The 16,115-nt window shown below is 42.8% G+C and overlaps 2 protein-coding genes across 6 annotated transcripts in view; one reads left to right on the top strand and one right to left on the bottom strand.

The window, feature by feature from the left end:
- The window catches only part of CLHC1 (clathrin heavy chain linker domain containing 1), a 31,161-nt gene extending 20,871 nt beyond the window's left edge, over positions 1–10,290 (bottom strand). The window contains exons 1-7 of one of the 5 annotated variants that reach the window (XM_034764314.1): positions 10,076–10,290; positions 8,581–8,851; positions 5,500–5,687; positions 4,029–4,159; positions 2,698–2,899; positions 1,611–1,726; positions 71–158 (exon numbers count right to left, since the gene is read on the bottom strand). In XM_034764314.1, coding sequence (XP_034620205.1) covers positions 71–158; positions 1,611–1,726; positions 2,698–2,899; positions 4,029–4,159; positions 5,500–5,687; positions 8,581–8,763 — 908 coding nt within the window. In that variant the 5' untranslated portion in view covers positions 8,764–8,851; positions 10,076–10,290. Of the gene's footprint in view, positions 1–70; positions 159–1,610; positions 1,727–2,697; positions 2,900–4,028; positions 4,160–5,499; positions 5,688–8,580; positions 8,852–9,530; positions 9,587–9,913 lie in introns of those variants that run through there. The other 4 variants (XM_034764310.1, XM_034764309.1, XM_034764312.1 and 1 more) reach the window with 4 other exon arrangements.
- Positions 10,291–10,498: 208 nt separating this feature from the next.
- RPS27A (ribosomal protein S27a) lies at positions 10,499–15,752 on the top strand. Its single transcript, XM_034764315.1, has 6 exons — positions 10,499–10,592; positions 10,665–10,726; positions 11,973–12,027; positions 12,315–12,400; positions 14,887–15,018; positions 15,567–15,752. The coding sequence occupies exons 2-6, from the start codon at positions 10,679–10,681 to the stop codon at positions 15,714–15,716; spliced, it is 471 nt and encodes a 156-aa protein (XP_034620206.1). The 5' UTR covers positions 10,499–10,592; positions 10,665–10,678; the 3' UTR covers positions 15,717–15,752.
- The last annotated feature ends 363 nt before the right edge of the window (positions 15,753–16,115 follow it).

The raw sequence follows: 16,115 nt of genomic DNA, 5'->3' as shown, positions 1-16,115 counted from the left end.
TGTTATCCAAACTCTGTAATGCTGTAAACTGCTTACACAAAGTAGAATATAAGAGTTGCATTCTATTTACCTTTCAATATATTCAAGCAAATCTTCAGCCTCTTTACTCTTGCTGGGGTCATGTTCAAATATATGAGAGATGCTAAAGGCAGCAGCAGCTGAAAATTAGACACATCAATGGGAGGTAAATGTGTTATTATTTCAATAGAGAAAACTAGCATTAACACTGTAAGAGTACAAAAAGAGAATAGATTTTGATCCATAGAAATGTGTCTTTCAAGAAAGATGGGTTTAAAGTTTTAGCCAGGCTCTTTTGCATTAGCAAGCAAATATATAAACTTATATAAACTAATGCATTTTTCATGCGTTGACAAGACTGAAGAAGTCTCCCATAAGTGGAAATGTAATTAGGAAACAATTTCAATCAGGCCAGGTAAATTCTAGAACAAAGTTTCCCTGTCTGTGTCCCCAGACACATACTCTAAGGCTGTCAGAGATTAGGAATGAGAGGTGACACCCTAAGGACCAAATTCTACTCACCGAAACATTCTACAGTTCCACCTGCAACCAATGCAGCTGCACAGAATGTCAGTCAGGGCAGAATTTGGTTCTTAGCTCTGGGACAAGGGTGGAGACCACACTTTAAACTCCAACTAACAGCGAACAACAGACATAGGGACAGATTCTGATTTCAGTTACACCCAAGTAATTCCACTGAATTCAGTACATAGATTTACAGGGCTGTAAATGGGAGCAGACTTTGACTCACAATCCAAAAGCCCATTAGATGGGGCAGAGTGGAGGAACATAAGAGGTATGTTCCCCGATCTGTCTAACAATACAAGTTGAGAGCAACAAGTAAGATTCAATTTGATGCCAAGCATGCCACTGTACTCTACTCATGCAGCACCTGAGATGATCTTGACAGTTTTGGGAGTGTGCTTAATGCTCATAAAAAGGTTGAGCATGTCAGAAGGCCTAAGGCAATTGGCTGGAAAACATTTTAAAGATCCTTTGCCATCTCTACTTCACTTGCCTAAATAACCTGGATGATTTGAAGTACTAGCAGCAGGAGACCTCTGTGACTCTGGAAAAAAAAAAAAAGGTGAGGGATTTGGGTAGCACATGAGAGGTGGAGATTGTATAAACCACCTCAGGACACCTCACCTTCATCTTAACTGTAGTAAAACATCATAGACCAAAGTCATCCCTGTATAACTCTGGTGAATATTTTTCTATACCGTTATCAGATTTCTGGGCAAAAATCTTATTTTCCTAAATGCTGGACACATGCATCACCATGCATGGGGGAAATGGATGACCCAAGATCATTAGGGATAGGACTTTCAAAGGGACCTAAAGGAATTAGGGGCCCAACTTCCACTGACTCTAAATGGGATTTGGACTCTTAATTCTTTCATGCCCCTTTGAAAATCTCAGTACACATTTTAAAAAGAAAAATACAAATTTATAGGCCAGATTCTCAGCTAGTATAAGATTGCATGGCCCCATTGATATCAATGGAAATAGACTAATTTGCATCAGCTGAGAATCTGGTCCCATATTTTCCATGCTTCATAATATTGTCCTTCTATTTGTATTGGTTTTACCTTTTACAACTTCCTTCTTTTCCATGACTTGAGAGAGTAATTCTTGCAAGGAGGTGCTCTTGTCGGATTTTGCCCAGGCAGACACAGCATTTGCAACCAATGTAATTCTATTATAACTATAAACAGTCAAAGAGGGAATCGAACATTTCATTAGGATCAGTGTAACTCCTCAGTAGTTACCTATGAAGTTCCCTATGAAGGATCAAGTTCAAGCTAACGCTTAACTTCAAGGTCCTATAAAGCTCGACCTCTGCCCACATCTCTTCTCATTCTAATCCCTCCCTCCCTCCCTCCCTCCCACCCAACTGCTTCCCTTGTATCTTTCTCCTACTTTCATCTTTGTGCTTTCCTCTTTGCTGCCCATTACACATGGGAGTCCTTGTCTGTCCTACTGTAAAAGATACTGTCTCCTTTCAAAGGGTTTCAAAATGCACTTCTTCCAAGCATCATTAATCCACCAAACACAGGAAGGCTGCCATATTTATGTCATTAAAAGCCTTATGCTGATTTGTATTGAATGCATCTTCAAATCACCATCATACTATGAGCCAGATGTTCAGATCCCAGCAAGCTGCACTCAATTTATCGAAGACATCTTTCATCTCCCACAATCTAGGAAGTGATGGGGGAAGTGGGGGACAAAACTGCCCCTAGTGTAATTTAAAGCAGTCTAAGGGCTACTCTAGTTTATACCAGTTAGAGCGGTCCCCTCAGTGCCACTTTGCCAGCAGAGGATCTTCATCACCTATCACCCAAGTATTCCCCCTACATCAGGGAAATCCCTGGCTGCCCACTTGAGGCAGCTCTTTATCTCCTTTGTGCTGCTGAAGCAATGAACAGAGCAGGGGGCCAGATCCTGACCCTACATTACCACACTGCATTCTTTGTCTGTTGACTATAAGCTATTAGGGGCAAGGAATGTCTTCCCATGAATTTTGCAAAGTACTGAGCACAATTAATACGGATATTGTTAATACCTCTATAACAATTAATAACGTACCAAAGCTAAATCTATGTGACAGACAGAACACTGTAGAGAATATCCCCAACATAAAAACAAGATATGTTGTAGGATGAACACTTGTACCTAAGTCTCAGTTTCTCATTTACTGCCTCTGCCTTATCTCGTAGTTCCAGTGAGTGCTTGAGTTCCTGCTCTAGGCCAGCCTTGTTCTCCAGAGGAATGTATTTTGATATCATGTCTGCTTTCAGTTCCTGCACTCTCCCTTCTAGCTGAGCAAGGTGTCTAGAAAGAGCATCTAAGCTGAGAGATTCTTTTACAGTCAGACCTGTTGAAGAAGGAAATGTCTTTAATGAGCTCTTAATTGTGATGAACACACCAGGTGTATACAGAAACTGTGAGACATGTAATTTGCTAGGGTTCTCTAGACTGAAAATCAACACTGAATAAAAGGAAGATGACAGTCTTAGAGACAAGATCTGAACTTTGCAGCTCAGACATAATCCAAGTTTCCCTTTACTTTAGAGCCCATCTCTATTAATAAGTGGGGGAAAAATGTATAGAAGGTGATAAAAGTTTAGAGTTCAATAATATTCCAGAGCTGTAATTGAATCTGTTAGTTTTTGGTGTAATGTTCCAGCAGTGAGGACTTAGAAACAAATGTACAAATGACTTGTTAGTACTATACATGTACACCTAGCTATTTAGATTCAATTTGTTAAGTATTGACCAAACATTACTGGCCAGATTGTGACCATCTTCTAAGCAATGTGAGAGAAAGATGGGAGGAGCCTTCTCCCCTGGCACTGCCACACACGAGTTGGTCACAATCAACCATTGTGCTCAGTGGGGGAATTCATCTCTGCTCTACAACCCCTTCATGCTGGCCTGGCTGCACTGACTCCAAATGGGACACGGAATAGATGTAAGCTCCCCATCCTAAGAAATCCCCCCAGTGCAAGAGGGTCTGTGAAGCCCGAGTTGGCTCTGCAACTCCTTGCAGAAGGCCCTGCCACAATGAACATCCTAATGTAAGCTAGGGACAGACACAGGAATAGAAGTGGGGGAAGGAGTGGTTTTGAGGTTTTCCTGTGCTCTAGTGATTCTGCACTCCTGCAATTGCCAATAGGGTCTACTGCAGCAGTGACAAGTTAAATCAGACGTCAGGGATGCCCCAGGTTGCACAAATGGGCTCCAGAATCAAGGAGGCACAAGTTCTGTAACAGTCAGCATGCTCCCCATGACTACCAAAGAGCTCTGGAAGGCATTACGCCTCCCTGAAGCATGCATCCTTCCAGAGCTTCCACTGGGTCAGCAAGGCTCCATACCACCCAAACATGGGCTAGTGCCTTACAGGGTCATTGCAGCCCTCTGTGTATGTGGCTTCTCTTTAGTTAAGGGCAAAGCTTTAATCCAAAAGAAATACTCAGATTACCTAACAAAATATTGGTCTTTACCTGGTATAGGCTTAGCAGGGTTTATCTTTTTTCTTGGAGTCAAAACTTCTGTAGAGGGCACTTTCTTAATATTTCTTATTTTCAATATCAGATTTTGAATTCTAGCAGAATTTCTCTCGATAACTTTTATTCTGCAACAAAGAAAAGAAGTCTCCATTTTCTTTTCTACATTTTAGAATCCTAGATCATCAGGGCGAGCTATACTAAGCTTGTCACAATACTATTCTGTCATTCTCAGTTATTTGTGTTTCCTAACATGCCATATTAATTCTATTTGATTCTGTTTGTGGCTAGGCAGCATTTCTCAAATGTGGCCACCAGGGGCTTTTCTTGCGGCTACACCCTCCTGGGCTGTGATGGAGGGGGTGAGTGGCAAAATAGCAGCCTCTCCCCTTCCCTATTGCTCCTGGATGCCCCACCTTGGTGTTGATTGCTGGGGCTGCCAGCAGGGATTGGGCTCTACCCCCTCTGGAGACACCTGGGGCACAACGCTGGAGGATCAGGCAGTCAGTGAATTCCCCAACTTCTGGGGGCAGTGGGGCTCAGTCTTTAGGCTTCAGCCCTAGGGTGGCAGGGCAGCAGGTTCTGGCAGAGGGACTTTGGGCTCCAGCCCTGGGCTCCGACTATGAGGCGGTAGACCCCAGGCTCCAGCCCCTCGCTGCCTCTCCCAGCCCCCGATCCAGGGCTTAATTTGTCCCTAGGCTTGGCAGGGCCGAATAAGTCTGCTGTGAAAAAGTGATACTGGCTTTTTTGTTAATAGTCTGTTGTGAAAAGTGATTTCTAGCTAGCAATAAATAACAATGTTTTGGACATATCTATCTGCATATTTATTTGTTTTTCCTAAAGCTAATTAAGTATTTTAGGGAAAAGTGTGAGAGTGGCCGCTAGCAAGAGTTGGTGGCCGTACTCTAACACCACCAAAAAATGTGTCCTGAGAACCCCTAGGGTAGAGGCATGCACCTTCTGATAATCTTATCACATACATGCAACTACATGATACCAGTAAAGTATAGGACAGTAAAGAAAGCCACATAGTAGACTGAGGGAAAGGGAGTAATTCTTACTCTGTTTTATACTTCTCAAATTAAACAAAGTCTCCTAATACAATACATTTTGACAATGAACTTTCACTTTGAAGTTATGCTGTCTTTATTTTACAAATGGCAAAACAGCATATGTTTAACTCAAGTGCCTGATCCTGCAGTACTTATGCAGGCCAAATCTCCATTGACTTCAGGGGGAGTTTTAACTGCAGAAGAATTGCAGAATCAAACCTGGAAATACAAAAATCTAAATTATTCTTTTAACAATTACACAATCATTTTGGGACTTGCACCTAATGGATAATAAAATAATAAAACTAGTTTTTAAAAATCACAACTGTGATAAACTAGCTACATTTAAAATGATTTACACATCAGAGTTAGTATCACACATGTTGCTTTACACAATATATTAGAAGTGGCCTTACTTGTCTTCAAGTTGGATTGTTCTTTTTCTATAATATATTAGAGTTGTAGGCTCAGATGCCAGAACTTTCAATTTTCCATGAAGATAAAATGCATTCCTTTGGCCCTTTTTTATTGCTTCAATAAATGCATCATACTCCTGTTTGATTGAAGTCAGGATGTTCTTGTACACAGTAACATGCTCTATTATCTGTGAAGACATGTTTTGCCATTTGAAATGCGATATACTGATGTGGTTAATGGAACACCCTTCCAGACTCCCCGCAAACCTCCAAACAGCACAACAGTCAGAATAAATAGAAACAATTGGACACAATATAGATGCTCCCCGACTTATGCAAGCGTTCCGTTCCGGAAGGCCTTTTGTAAGTCCAATTTTGCATAAGTTGGGAACGTATACCCAACAATTACGCCAAAAAAAAAATCTTACGGATTTGCGTAAATCGAGTTTGCATAACCCAGGGAGTGTCTGTATACACTTCAAACAGCAGTTAATGCACGAGAAGCAGAACATAAAATGCATTGTGCTAATGCATGAGAAGCAGAACATAAAACTGACAGTCTGTTTTCATTGCCCAAGCTGATGAAAGTGCACAAACTATAAATGGTGACAAATGAACTCCATACTTCTTTCAGTTTAAATAATCTCTGATATTATTAAAGTTAAGGGATAATTTTCAGGACATAGTTTATGCAGCTAGAAGAACCACTTTTCAGCAACATGAGACACTTTCTGCAACAGGTACTAAGCCTGATGCCTTCAGGGCACTTACGGCTCTGGAAAGGCTAAGGAGGAAGGTACCAGGCCAGGCCAATGTTTTTTTTAAAATAGCATAAAGCATTAGATCAAACTCACAATTTGGGGGGCTGATCCTGCAGCCCTTACTCATGCATGCAAAGGATGCAAAAACTGATTTTACATGCATGTAAAAAGTAGCTATGAAGAAGTCCCAGTTTTGATTCCTGTACATTACATCTCTCTTGGCAGCTGAAAAAAGCAAAGCACAAATGGGTAGATAGAAAGATTAACCTAAATAATCTATACAGAAGCTTTTTGAGGAAAAAAAACTATTTAAATAAAAAAATGCCAATTTTTTATTTTTAAATCATTGGTTTTTATTCACCCTGGTATTTGGGGACTTGCTGTAGATTTTTTTTTTTTTTTTAAACTTCAGTCTATATAACTAACTGACATTTTTCAATCTAGTAAATTCGTTGTATAGGTCTCTAGAAGTGTGATTGGATGATAACTGATTCAATTTGGAATGACATAAGACAAGTTTTATGAATTGTCAAAAAGCAGGGTACATAAATGTCAATGATTTTTTTAAAATAAAAAAATCAGATAGTTTTTATTTAAATTGGATTTTTTAAATCAATTTGATTTAAATCAAATCCACCCTGATTTCATTGTATCTTTTCTATTCACGGTGAAAAAATGAACCGAGGGATGATGCTGAAATTGGAAAACCTGGTCCAGTTACATTGTGCTTGCATACAGCTGCATAGTCTTTCTTACAGGAAAATTCACAGAACACAGTGGAAGCCTGTGCAGTCATCCACATACCCCATGCGGCCAGTTCAGCTGCACCCACAGCTCTGGCAAACAGACACATTCATCAGTGTTGCGCTTTCACAATATAGGCTTTTAGCTACAAAGGAGGTAATGAACAAGTTCCAACAACTACTTTATCCCATCTGAAAGTACAAAGAGCAAAAAAATCAATTTTTGAGCATTTTCATTATATAAATAGAAACTTTGTTAGTGATGAAAAATCTGAAAGAAAAACTGATTATAAACAAAAGTGAAAATGATTTTCATTGTTCAAAATGAGAGATGCAAAAAAACTGTAAAAATGCCACTCAGTGATTTTTAAATATTCACTATTTTAAAAGTTCTTTCAGTAATTTGTTTGTAATGTGGGCAAAGAAATTTGTTTGCAACTTACAATTTTTGTTTTCATTGGCCCTTTAAATAGCTTTTGATTTTTTTTTTAAATCATTGATATTTATCCACCCTGCCCCCATCCTCTTCCATCAGCGATACCCCTTGGGCCAACGGCAAGGAAGGCTGGTTTTAGTGCAGCTCTGAAATACCAGAGCAGCACAAAACTGCCCTAATATAGGGGAGAATCTGGCCTTGTAGCACTGGCCAGATAGGCATACCCTTTCACCCCTAAACCCGGTATTTCCAGGTCAGAGATGAAGTACATTGGTGAGGAAGCTTAAACTGCTGCTTCCAGTGCTATACCTGTCTTGGGGATGAAAACATGTATTCAGTCTTCAGGGCTGTCAAGCCATACTCTTGTGTGCTCTAAGACCCAGCTTCTCAAAGGTATTTAGAATCCTAACTTCCATTGATTTCATTGACTAGGCCAAATACCTTTGAGGTTTTTGATCTAAAGCAGAGGTAGGCAACCTATGGCACACGTGCCAAAAGCGGCACGTGAGCTGATTTTCAGTGGCACTCACGCTGCCCGGGTCCCAGCCACTGGTCCAGGGGGGGCTCTGCATTTTAATTTAATTTTAAATGAAGCTTCTTAAACATTTTAAGTTTAAAGTAAACTTATTTACTTTACATACAACAATAGTTTAAAAAGAACAGGAGTACTTGTGGCACCTTAGAGACTAACAAATTTATTAGAGCATATAAGCTTTCGTGGACTACAGCCCACTTCTTTGGATGCATATATGGAAGCTGTAGTCCACGAAGTGGGCTGTAGTCCACGAAAGCTTATGTGCTCTAATAAATCTGTTAGTCTCTAAGGTGCCACAAGTACTCCTGTTCTTTTTGCGGATACAGACTAACACGGCTGCTACTCTGAAACAATAGTTTAGTTATATATTATAGACATAGAAAGACCTTCTAAAAATATTAAAATGCATTACTAGCATGCAAAACCTTAAATTAGAGTGAATAAATGAAGACTCGGTACACCACTTCTGAAAGGTTGCCGACCCCTAATCTAAAATCTCATTTTAAAAAAAATGACACAACACTTCCTGTTTGTCAGTGCATCTAAGATTAGCAGCCCTTTCCACTGCTTGTTTACAAAGAAAATATTTTCTTATAGTGCTGTTACCTTGTCAAAAACATTACAGTATATAATGTAATAGTCCTCAGCTGGTCCTTGTTCTGTACAACCCACTTTTTCAATTTCTGTAATGATGTATCCTTGTATACTGTCTAAAAATTTCTTATCACTCTCAGGAACAATGGGAGGGAGAACTGAATGTCTGCTCACTCCAATATTATGGGCGGACATGGTTGAAAAGCAACACTTTCATTTCTTATAGAAAATTTAAGCCCAATTCCCTCTTTTCTTCAACAGAAGTAAATGCTTCAGTCAAAACCTAAACAAAAAGATAAGACTGTTAAAATAATGTAGTATAAATGCGACACCAACTCATATTCATGTGTCAAGTGGTGCCATTCTTTATCTATTCTGGCTCTTTATTAATGCTTACCATCAAATATTTCATTATTAAAAAAAGACAAGATTTTCTTACTATTTCCACATAAACTATTACATCTCGTGAACATCTGTTCTAGGTTTCTTTCCTATGTACTTTGTACCATTTCCCTACCATCACTTCCAAATCTAGCCATTTTTCACTGCATCTGGCACTCAGGGGTGATACTAATCAGAGGGCAGTTGTGGAAGTCATCTCTATTGTGCTACAAAAGACCCTGAGTCTGCAAGTTGCTCCACACTGGTGGCTCTCCACACCCATGGAGCCCCAGTGGCTTCTGAGGCTGCACCTGGCAACATGTGTCTGCCCAACTAGAGTAGTCTGCATGGTTGAGGTCTACATGTGGAGTGGTGGGAGGAAAGAGGGCACTGGAGAAAATAACCCTCTTCTGAATTTATACATTAACTTTATTTGACCAAACAAACAAATCAAGTGAAGCAATGAGTAAAAGAACACATTATCCAAGTAGCCCACGGCCTGGTCTACACTGGGGGGAAATCAATCTACGGTAAGTTACACAGTTTCAGCTATGTGAAGAAGGTAGCTGAAGTCAACATACTTAGATCTACTTCACTGAAGTAAGTCGATGGCTGATGCTCTCCCGTCAACTCTGCCTGCGCCTCTCACCCTGGTGGAGTACTGGCGTTGACAGGAGAGCGCTTGGCGGTCAATTTATTGCGTCTAGACCAGACGTGATAAATCGACCCCCGCTGGATCGATCGCTGCCCGACGATCCAGCATAGACAAGCCCTAAAGCTCCTAGGTCAACCAGTCCAATCCCTGCATCTATTTCTGAATGCCTCTATGGCGTTTCCAAGAAGTCCGGCATTAGCCGAACTGAATGTGCCCTAAGGCAGCCATGTTTTCCTGCTACCCCCGTTGAGTGCCCCCCACTTCTGTTCTGCTGGGACAGACAGTTCCCGCATCACCCCACAACCCGACCTCGCCGCTCCTTTCTGCCTTATCCCCAGCGCCAGCCCAGGAGCTGAGCTCAGCGGGGCGCGGCTAAGGGCTCCCCCGCACGGGAGCCCGCAAACAACGCTGGGGGCACTGGGGAGGAGTCGGGCCCGCGCCGGGGTTTTGGATCACACCACAGAGCCGAACCCGAATCGCAGCGCCGGACCCTAGCTGCAGCGCGGCACCCGCGAGCTCCCCAGCCAGTCCGCTCTCCGGCTGTTCGCTACTGCGGAACGCATCACAGCGCTGCAGACTAAGCTCGCGGACCCCACTCAGGACGCGGCGGTACTTCAGCCGATTCACAGGCCGGTTCACCAATACCGGCCGTTGCTGATAACTACGCTCTATAGGAGCGGAGGGAGGGAGGAGTTCAGTCAGGGGCATTGTGGAAAATGTAGTTTCTTCCCCTCTTGCGCGCCCAACTTCCGACTACAACTCCCATCAGCCCTTTCAGACGTCCCCCTTCATGTCAACATGGAAACCACAATCCCCAGAAAGCCCTGGTCTGCCTTGTACCGGCGGTGCATGCTGGGAGTTGTAGTCTCGCACGCACGCACGCAGTGGCGCGCCGGCCTGGAGGCCCCTCCTTTCCTAGGCTGGAAACCCCGTGCAGACCAAGCTGGGCTCTCTTTCCGGCATCCGCCATTCAGCGAGCAAGTTGGTGGTGAGTGTTCGCTTCTCCCCCGTCTGCTCCCCTCACCGCGTGCTCATCTGACCGTGCTCTCTTTGCCCGCAGGTGCTAGTCACACCATGCAGATCTTCGTGAAGACCCTGACCGGGAAAACCATCACCCTCGAGGTGAGTGCGCCAGGGGCCGCCCGGCCGTGAGTGGGGGTGCACCCTCCCCTAGCAGTAGGCCCGCTGTGCGTGGGGATATGCACCCTTCCCCCGCATGTATAGGTGTCCTGTGCGGGGGTCGGAGGTGACATGCGACTTCCCCCATCTGTAGGCGCCCTGGGTGGGAATGGTGGACCCCTAGGCGCACACGGCCCGTGTCTGTCCGTAGGGGACGCGCACGCTGGGTGGGGGGCAAGGGGCTGAGCTCTCCTGGAGACGCGAAGGGCCCCTGCTTACGGCTGTAGTTCCCCACGGAACCCTCCCACGCGCGGCCCGGGCCCCTCTCGCCGCTGCCAGCCAGTGCTCGGCTGAACCCTCGGGCAAGGGTGGCTTTGTTTTTTGAAACTTCGTGTGAGCGGCCTCTTTTTGGGACAGTTGGGAGCAGGCTGCCCAAGGAGGCAAAAAATTGGAAAGCCCACTAGGAACACCCTAAATGTCCCTCCCGGGTGGAGGGAGCGTTTTAATCCGTCTCCTCTCTAGGCGGTGTCTAAATGTTATGGTTGAAATTGAAACATTCAAGATCCAGCCAATGCATAAAAATGAGTTCACTGTTTAAAATACGAAACCTGCCCTTGATTACCTGTTTTTATGGTTCTGTAATCCCACTTTCATGTTCTGCCAAATGCTTCCCTCCTGTTGCTGTCTGAAAGACCTACCCAAATAGGAGACATTGATTAGGCACAGTGCTGTCAAATGTATAAACTAAATGCACTGAGAATATAATAAAGCCCTTTTAATTTACAAACTTGTAAGGAATCATTGTAATCTTCTTCCCCAACATGCAGAGCTCTCCTCCAGGTGGTTTCATGAATGTAGGAAAGAGAGTTTCAGACTCATGAGGGATCTTGAAAGTATAATTTTGTCCTTAAGAGTCTTGTAGAAGGGGTTGATAAATGAATGTAGAAAACTTTTACTGTCAGTTGAAATAGAATATACAAATTAGGTTTCTTATGTTTCAGCTAAATAAGCTATTTTTATCTGTTGCTTTGAAAGACTTAAAATTTGGGTCCACAATTTGAAAGCATGGCTTCTGTTTTTGTATATCATTGTGTACAAATGACTGTGTGTCTGCAAATAAATAATACTGGCTTGATGTCCCTTAGAAAATCTGTCCTGTAGCTTTCACTGACAAAATTTCATAGATGTATATAGCTAATATAATTCTACTTCAGAGTTTTAACTGGTTTTCCACTTTTTTTAATAATAGGTTGAGCCTTCTGATACTATAGAAAATGTGAAGGCCAAGATCCAGGATAAGGAAGGTAAGTTCAGTGCTTTTTGGACTCTTGTGTTCCCTACTCTGATCATTCTCCTTTAGATAAAGAGCAGCTTACCTCAAATATCATTCCCTAGAAATCTGATAGTATTTTCTATGGTCACTAGTATCAAAATTAAATGTCACTTACAGAAAAGTTTTGTAAGTGTATCTTCATATCCTGCCATCTATGTTTTGTACATTTTATTTCTGTAGTCGGCATTCCTTTTGACTCTACTCTTATAGGAAATTTGAGTAGATTTTTCTATTTAATCTTGATTCACTTCCCATTAGGAATTCCTCCTGATCAACAACGACTTATTTTTGCTGGCAAGCAGTTGGAAGATGGACGCACGCTGTCTGACTACAATATTCAAAAGGTGTGTATCTTCCAGAGACGGGATACGATATAATTAGAGCCCTACCAAATTCATGGTCCATTTTGGTCAATTTCACAGTCAGAATTTTTTAAATCGTAAATTTCATGATTTCAGCCATTTGAATCTGAAATTTCACGTTGTAATTGTAGGGGTCCTGACCCAAAAAGGAGTTGTGGGGGTGGGGAATCACAAGGCTACATGGGGGAGGGGTGGTTGCTGTACTGCCACTCCATACTTCTGTGCTGCTGGCAGCAGCGCTGTCTTCAGAGCTGAGCAGCTGGAGAGTGGCAGCTCCTGGCCAGGAGCCAAGCCCTGAAGTCAGAGCTGCTACCTGCAGAGCTGGGCCCTCTGCCACTCTCCGGCCGCCCAACTCTGAAAGCAGCAGTGCAGAAGTAAGGGTGGCATGGTATAGTATTACTTCTGTCCCCTACTGCTGGGGGGCCGGGGGGCGTGACATGGTTTAGTATTACTTCGTCCTTGCTGCCTTCAAAACTGGGTGCCCAGCCAACACTTCCCAGACACCCAGCTCTGAAGGCAGCGCAGAAGTGAGGGAGTCAGTGTCGTGAAACATCTCCTCTCTTCCCCCCCCATATAACCTTGTTCTTTTCCTCCTCCCTTTTGGGTCAGGACCCTCAAATTGAGAAATGCTGGTTTCCCCCATGAAATTGGTATAGTATGGGTGTAAAAGCACACAAAAGACCAGATTTCACGGGGGGGGGGAGGGGTGTAAAAGCGCACAAAAGAGAAGGTATCTTGTTCCATGACACACTTTTCACGGCCATCAATTTGGTAGGGCCCTAAGTATAATGCAGAATTGCAGAAGCTCCCAAGTGTGTGCACCCTATTGTGAAGGGTTTGGTCACAGAGACCCCCTTGGGACTGTCACATGATGTGCTGAAACTACCTCTTAGCCCGTTTTCCCTGATGGCCTGGCACTCCAGAACCCTGTCTTGTTGAGCCAGACAATGCTAGTCTGCTGTAACACAGACCCAGATTTGAAGAACATCCCCAAAGCTGCAGACTTTAACTGAAAACCACTCAGCAGGTATTCCTGTCTCCAGACACCTAGCTCCCAAATCCATTTTACTCTGTATAAAGCTTATATAGGGTAAACTCATTAATTGTCCGCCCTCTATAACACTGATAGAAAGATATGTACAGCTGTTTGCTTCCCCCAGGTATTAATCACTTACTCTGGGTTTACTAATAAACAAAAGTGATTTCATTAAGTATAAAAAGTAGGATTTAAGTGGTTTCATGTAATAACAGAACAAAGTAAGTTACCAAGTAAAGTAAAACAAAACACGCATGTTTAAGCCTAATACATTAAGAAAGTGAATACAGGTAAATCTCACCCTCAGATGTTCCAATAATCTTTTTTTAACAGACTAGACTCCTTAGCCTGGGTCCGATCCTTTCCCCAGGTACAGTTCTTGTTATTGCCAGCTCAGGTGGTAAATAGGGGATTTCTGATGACTGCAGCCCCCCTTGTTCTGTTCCACCCCCTTTTATGGCTTTGGCCCAAGGTGGGAATCTTTTGTCTCTCTGGGTCCCCACCCCTCCTAAATGGAAAAGCACCAGGTTTAAGATGGATTCCGGTACCAGGTGACATGGTCACATTTCCTGTGAGACTCCAAGCCTCCATTCTTTCTGGCCTGACTCTCAGGAAGGCTTACAAGTAAACAGCCATTTACAACCAATTGTCCTGGTCAATGGAAGCCATCAAGATTCTAAACCACTATTAATGGCCCACACTTTGCATAATTACCATAGGACCTCAGAGTTAACTTCATATTTCTAGATTTAGATACAAGAATGATACATACATACAAATAGGATGAACACATCAGTAGATTATAAGCTTTGTAATTATACCTTGCAAGAGACTTTTTACATAAAGCATATGGAGTGCAACATCACATCTATCTCCTTAGACCATGCTAGACTGAAATGATGTGGTGAAGAACCATGGCATGAGCCAGCTCTCCTGCTATAGGAAGGGGAAGCTTATGAGTGCAATGATGAACATAGTACTGTCCCAGAGGGGCTGGAACACATTAGTTAAGCTTAGTAACTTGATCTAAACAGAAGTATGGGCATATTCTAACTAGATCTATGACAGCATTTCCAGCTGAGTGTATTGACAGTTGTGTTTTTGGGAATTAAATCACTGAACAAGTGAAACAAAACACTGCAATCATCTAGTCTCTTATGAGAGCATGCGCAAGAGGACTTGTACAGCTTGTTCAATTGCAAACTCATTGCTCACTTGACACTGCTCAGAATTTCTCTATTGTAAGCACTAGTACTTGGTGGTTGGACTTGAGATCTGCTGGTGATACAGATCACTGTATGTATAGTGTTTTAAAAAAACAAAAACAAACAAACAAAAAACCCTCTGCTTGAAGGCTGCTACTATTTACTAGCCTGCATGTTTTGGAACCAAGTTGTCTCGTTCTACTGTATTATCTTTGTATTACTAACAGGAATCGACTCTTCACCTTGTGCTGAGACTTCGTGGTGGTGCTAAGAAAAGAAAGAAGAAGTCTTACACTACCCCCAAGAAGAACAAGCATAAGAGAAAGAAGGTTAAGCTTGCTGTCCTTAAATATTACAAGGTAAGAGTAACTAAAAGAATTGAGTAAATTTGACTCCTTGATAGAAGGGGGAGTTTGAGCTGTAGCATCACCAGTAATAAGCATGTAGGTATTTAGTACATCCCTTGATGTTTGTTTACTGAATCTGTAAGCTGTAGTTTCCAGGTGACTTTCTTTACATCTGCATAGGTGAGTAACTGGAGAAGGCACAGAACTTGTAAAAGCAATAAACTTCCTCAAAGCTTTTTTGGGGCTGCTTTATGAACCTGTTCATATTCACAAACATAAATTTTGTAAATATGAAGAGAGGGGCCAGTGTAATCAAATGCTTCCAATTTTGGTCAGAAAAGTTTGAGTTTGTAAACTTATGGCAGCCTCACCTGGAAGTTGGTTGCACTGGTGAAAACTGATGCCTAGAATGGTAAATCGTGTCTACAGCAGATTGAGTTGTGATCTTTCTAATTGATAAGCCATATTCTTCTGTCGCTTCTCATTGAGGAATTAGTGGCACTTTGAGGCAAGGTGTCTCTAAAAAGATATCTTTACTTATGGAGCCTTTCCTTTTACAGGTGGATGAGAATGGTAAAATCAGTCGCCTGCGCCGAGAGTGCCCCTCTGAGGAATGTGGGGCTGGAGTTTTTATGGCCAGTCACTTTGACAGACATTACTGTGGCAAGTGCTGCCTGACCTACTGCTTCAACAAACCAGAAGACAAGTAAATGTATCTGTGTTAATAAAAAAAACCCTCAGATTTTGCAGTGCTGTACATTTATTTTCCTTCTGGTGACCTCCTCATGCCTCCTTCTTCAGGAGCACTATTTCAGAAGATATATTCCCTCAAATCAGGGTACTGAGGTCCTATTGGGTTCTGGGGAAGTGGGTGCAAGCCTGCCCCTTACTAAAGGATTCTCCCCCAGCCTTAGGGGAGGATCCACAACGTCCAGGAACTCAAATATTATGGGGAACAACCAAAACGGGCAGGTGTGAAGGTCGAAGGGACAAACAAAGGGAACCCGAAGGAACTGTGCCCAGATACGTGAACAGAGGGAGGACTGGTAACAGGCCCCACAGTCGCAAAGAACCCCCTCAGCCAACATCCTCTCCCTGGTATTGTAGAT

The sequence above is a fragment of the Trachemys scripta genome, chromosome 3 (assembly GCF_013100865.1).
Source record: "Trachemys scripta elegans isolate TJP31775 chromosome 3, CAS_Tse_1.0, whole genome shotgun sequence".
NCBI lineage: Eukaryota > Metazoa > Chordata > Testudines > Emydidae > Trachemys > Trachemys scripta.
This window is presented reverse-complemented; position numbering and strand designations above follow the sequence as displayed.